Source organism: Octopus sinensis, linkage group LG2 (genome assembly GCF_006345805.1).
Source record: "Octopus sinensis linkage group LG2, ASM634580v1, whole genome shotgun sequence".
Taxonomy (NCBI): Eukaryota; Metazoa; Mollusca; class Cephalopoda; order Octopoda; family Octopodidae; genus Octopus; species Octopus sinensis.
In genome coordinates, this window is record NC_042998.1 from 134,330,726 (window position 1) to 134,336,725 (window position 6,000).

The window sequence follows — 6,000 nt, forward strand, 5'->3', positions numbered from 1 at the left end:
ATTGGTTTCATACTAGATATTAGGTAATTGGGTTTTATCTAATATATACGCTCTTCAGGAACAGCAAATATGGAAAAGATAAGTAACTGCTCTCAGTTATTGGAGGTAATCATAATTTTTTTAATATAATTCTTTTCTCATCTAGACATAATCTGCATTTTCTAAAACTATTAAAATAACGCTTGCACTTCTCCACGATTTTCTGCTTGATGTTGTAATCCGTGACACTTGACTTCAATGACCATGAATTACAACATCAAAAGGAAAACCTTGGATAAATGCAAGCTTCATTTTGATAGTAGTGGGAAATACGGGTTATGTCTAACCAAGAAAAGAATTATATTAAAAAATCTCATCACCCAGACATTTACCTATATTGCAAAAATGAGATTTTAGGCCCATACCTACATGAGAGAAGATACATGTTGGCTTACTAGAGGTTCCACCATAATTATAAATGCCAAAATCTCCTTCATCTCCCCACCACCATCACATTCTGAGAACCAAGTTTTGGCCAAACCATTCTTACATAGATATGCCCCAAATATGAGGTTGAATGTTTGGGCACTTGCCCAGTTTCCTGTTCCAAAGTACCCCTACACATATCCACCAACCCCTTCATCCCTGCACATACATTTACCCACCAAATCCTGTTGCATTACAGTTAACCCAGTGGGGTTTGTGGGAGAAAGGGACATAACTCTTGATAAATCCCTTAATTGTCACATGCAACTTTGTTTCATCTTTCTGTCAGCACTTTCAAACTAGATGTCACATTTTCTCACTTTCAATAAAGGGGGCATTTACCATATCTTTATCCATACCTGCCGTCCTTGAAGAGCATCTTTATTAAATAACAGCTAAGTTACCTAATATCTGGCATGAAACCAATTGGTAAAATTGGGTGTAATGGCTCTATAATACTGCATACTTTATTTTGTATACCAATTCTATTGACAAACATATAAGTGCCTATTCTTCTGACTTAGGGATTCTTAGGCAACTGTATGTGTGTGTGTATATATATACATACATACATATATATATACGTGTGTGTGTGATGGGCTGATATCTTTTGAAATTTTTTGAATTTCTTGAATTTTTTAAAAGTATTAATTCATTTTTCTTCTCATCTACCTTAACAGTATCACAGTGTTTTTGTTTATCTTTATTCTATTTTGTAAATTATTTTGTCTTTTTCTATCACATGAATTTTTTTTTGCTTGTGTTTCCTTTAAATTTTAAAGTTAAGGCTCAATTTCATTTACATTATTGAACATTATTATCATTTTGTTGTTTTGTTTTTCATTGAAATTTTGTTCTTTTAAAAGTAGATCTTGGTAAGTACTATTAGACATAGAAAGTTTCTATTACACTAGATATTACATATTATTCACAACTGGTTTCTGTCTTTTAGCTCTCGCTTAGAGTTGATCCAACAATTATTTGAGACTTATTATCAATGGTGCTCTTGCTGTATCCATCTATTAACTTTCTCAGTATATTTTCATCAGCATTATCCAGTGTGTTCATCCATTTTTGTGGTGGTAGTGTGTGATTTAAGGGATATTTAAGCACGTCAGGCAATTAGTGTAGCGGTTTCATTTTTGACTTGTTATTTGTTTATCAATTAGGTAACAGTTAGACATTCATATTATTGCATTTCTTGCATAATTTTGCATTATGATAGTTTTAAAATGTTATCATATATATATATATATATATATATATATATATAATATATATATATATATATATATATTAGTGAGGATTATCAGTCTGGCAAGATATTTCATAAACTCTCTGCTAGTACACCAGGGTAACAATATTGTTCAGATTAGCAAAGAACTCCAAGTCTTCTTGTGATAGGGTATGAGGTCATAGTTCATCAGAGTTCTATATTGTAAATCTGTGGTTGTGCTCCAGTTACACTGGTTTTTACACAGAGTGATATACAAGACAAGGTATAAATAATGGTCATTACATATTTTCCTTTATTGGAGTAAATTTGGCTTACAGCTGTTTCCTGTAGTCATGATAGGTTTGTTACTGACAGGTTTACTTATCTATTGATCAGTTGAGAAAAGTTGAGTGACCTAAAAACTTAATGCAGCCATTTCTAGTTAACTAGAAATGACTCTATCAGTACTGAACCTATAATAACTACTAGAAATAGCTGTAAACCAAATTTACTCCAGTAAAGGAAAAATTTGTAATGACCATTATTTATATTTTGTCTTCTATATGTATATGTGTATATACATACATACATATATATATATATATTATATATATATATATAATGTAATGTTAATGAAATGCATTCCCTTCATGTACCCACACACATCATACATGTGTGTATGTCTGGGGGTATTTTATGTACATTTATATGCATGTCATTTTTTGCTCATGCATGTGTGTGCATGCATTTGTGTCTGTGTTTCTCTCCACCATAACTTGACAACTAGTGTTGGTTTGTTTACATCCCCGTAGCAGTTTGGCTAAAGTGACCAATGGAATAAGTACCCCAGACTTTAAAAAAAATACTGTGGTTGATTTGTTCTATTAAAGATCAATGACTAAAACAAGTTGAAGGTAAAAAAAAAATAAAAGACATTACTTTGCAGTCCTGGATCAAAGTGTTTAGTACTGAATCTGCAAACTGAGGTATGCCAGTGGTGATAGGTTGAGAAAACATGAGTGAGAAGAATGGTTTGGAGATATTTGAAGCTAGCTAGTTCAGGGAAGCATACGCCACTGCTATTGAAGAGACAGAGTGAAGTAATATCCTATTTGGAAGATAGTAGTTGAAGACTATTGATGAGTAAAACTCATCTATCTGCCTTCTCATTCAAAATTTCCCATTAATGGAAGTATACACTGTTAGTATGCTACAAAGACCTGACCTTAAAATTTCTATTTGAAGTAGTAAAATAGCATGCTACACATAGTTTCATCTTTATATGAAATGAGTTTGAAAATCTACTTGAGTCGACTTTGTTTCCATTCTCTGCAAATGATAAAATAAAACCTAGTTCTAGAAAATTAATTCACTCAGCAATACCGCCTTCTCTACACAAGTCATTGCTGCTGTTATCAATTATGAATTTTCAACAGTTTTATATGAGTTTCTACTGCTTCACCGTAGAAACTCACAGTGGTCTTGTGTTTGTACACTACATCAATGTTGCTTTCTTATGAGGTTTGGAGTGAATTCTGGTGCAGTTTTAGCATTTCATTTTTTATGAAGAGTATGTTGTAGTGTGAGCTGTATTATTTTGTTGGGTGGTGATTATGTTTTGTATGTGTTGTCTGATTGATATTATGTGTTTGATTGTCAGATGGTGATTGCTTAGAGTATATACTGTGTGCTTTGCATAACATTTACAAGTTGCTGCTGTAAAGAATGTGAAGTGTGTAGGATCAGTTATGTAGGTATGTGTTTTCTTTATTAGGTATTGATCATGTAGATTATGTTGTGTTATTTTATTTGGTGATTATTATGTTGGGTATGTCTTTTGTGCAGAGGGTATATTGTTCGAATTTTACTGTTTAACTGAAAGTATCTTGTGTAGGATGTGGTTGTGTCTAGCAGAGCTACTTTTTTTTTTAGATTATATGTACTATTGTTAGGCCTGGTATGGTTTGTATGTTTTGTTCATTTAAAAAAAAAATCTTACCTTATACTCCAGTTGTTATTGGTACTCTTTTTATTTTCACGTCCCACATCCTTTTCATTTCAGTTACCAGGTCTTTGTACTTTCATAGTTTCTCCATGTCCTATCATATAATGTTTTGGTTTGAGGAGATTAAGATGTTTGTCGGCACACAGATATTTTCATCCTAGTGTTGATTATTATGTCTGGATAGTTTGTCTTGATCTTTTTATTAGTTTAGATAAACATACCTCAGATGCTGGTGACAGACTTGTTGTTATGTATTGTGTTGGTTACATGCTTGTACCTAATGTTCAAATGTTGGCCTGTTGCCCAGTGGACAACACTGCTGTCTCTGATTGTGTCTCTGAATATACTCAGATTTGGCAAAGCCTGTGCAGTTGATGAGAATGGAGAAAGTGGTGGTGTTATTTGTGTCAGGGTACAGTTTTGAGCCTACTGTGTTATGATAGCCATTATTTGTCATTTCTAAATTTAATTGTTGCTGATTTACATTCCATTTCTTTGGTAATTAATGAAAAGACCATCAAAAGCAAACTAATTCTAGAGTATTATTTATGTTAGCTTGTAAAACAGAAAGCTTCATGAAATATAGCATATTTTTTAAAAATATAAAATTATGTTAGGGGATATGGAATAGATTTTTGGAGACTTTTTTGTTGTTTATTTGTCTGTTTATTTTGTTTGCCCTTTTTAATTTGCAGTTCAAATAACATTGTATCTGATGTTTATTGTATTGTATTTTCCCTTTCATTCAAACCTGCTTTCACTGATTTCTGTTAAAGTCCTGCTAGACTTTTGGGTAGGAGTTTTGTGTACCACAGTTACCCTTCATAGCATCATTGTATATATTAATTGTGATGCTCTTTGTGAGGAGAGTTTTAGTTTTGTTTTTTTTTGTTTTTTGCTCTACATCTCTGTTTTCTATGCAAGCTTTGATGCTGTAGATTTTGCAAAATTTTTGATTCAGTGTTTTAGAGATTTGGAGACATGTGTCTTTTAGAGATTTGGAGATATCTGTCTTTTAGAGATTTGGAGACATCTGGAGTCTTTTAGAGATTTGGAGACATCTGTCCCACTTCTTAGCCAAAATGGATATTGTATCAGATTCATTCATGCCTGCTTGCACAAATATGGGCTCACATGTAGATATATTTTGAGTATGGCAAGTCAAATTTGTAAAATTAAAGACTGCTTAATATTATATGACATTTTTCAAGGCTATTCCATCTGCAAACGGAGAGTAAAATATGTTTTCCAAAATTTAGCTGATTTTTTTTCTCCTTGCTTTTGTGTTTTATGTTAATTTAATTTGTTTTTCTTCTAAAATTACATTTTGTTGATACAGAATTATTTTAATACCGTATTTTATATTGGGTGTCTTTTGAAAATAATTAGTATTAATTTCTAAGTAAATCACATATTTAATGTAACACATATCCTTAAGTTAAAAATAATTTTAATGCATTTTGGTAATATTTGGGTTATAACCCCTACAGTTCTTCAACAAGTTCTATGAGTTAATTAGCTCACCCATAAAGTGGAAGTATATTTTCCAGTAAGTCTAAATACATTTTAAGCATATTAATGTTATAAATATTAAATATGTTTTCATATGGAGAACTGTTATTGTAGATTTTTTTCTGTTTTCTAAATACCACCCACAAATATATGATAATATATACTAAGTAATAAATATCAAAATCTCTTACAGCAAAATAACTTTACTTTTTGATATCAGTAAACTATATATATATTTCACCTTTCAAAACTTTTTGTGTATTTTTTCCTCTAAATTTTATTTGTCATTTGCTTGTTTATGTTACAATTTTCAAGTTTATGTATCTTATTCATTTACTTTTCTTTTATGTATGCATAGTGATGATAATGAAAATCGATATGAAGATAAAGAAAAAGCATCTCGTGACCGTAAGGAGTTTGAGTTTAAAGATGAGGATGAAGAGTATACTTCTGTGGAACGCACTCAAACAACACACACTGAGAAAATTACCACCAATATCCGTACCACTCGATCTAACAAGAAATTAGACCTTGGTGCAGCTGCAAACTATGGTAAAGAGTCTAATCAGGTAAGGATGTCTATACCAATCTATCAGTAAATGGATTACAAGCCAAAATGATTTAAGCTATAAGGCATTAGATTACTAGCTCATAGATCAAGAGTTCAAAGCCATCACAGGTATTATATGTTGTGTACATGGCCAGTACTATTAATTCTGCATGTGTGTATCAGATCACCTTGTTGTTGGCTATAGATAAGCAAATTTGTCTGGGTATTATATCAGAGGTCAGATTTATCTTT

The 6,000-nt window shown here is 31.6% G+C and overlaps 1 protein-coding gene across 7 annotated transcripts in view; it reads left to right on the plus strand.

Annotated features, from left to right (window-relative positions):
- Positions 1 to 6,000, plus strand: part of LOC115223885 (clathrin interactor 1) — a 183,733-nt gene that overhangs the window by 135,027 nt on the left and 42,706 nt on the right. For all 7 annotated transcript variants that reach the window (XM_029794642.2, XM_029794650.2, XM_029794601.2 and 4 more), the window contains exon 7: positions 5,557 to 5,767. In XM_029794642.2, coding sequence (XP_029650502.1) covers positions 5,557 to 5,767 — 211 coding nt within the window. The remainder of the gene's footprint in view (positions 1 to 5,556; positions 5,768 to 6,000) is intronic.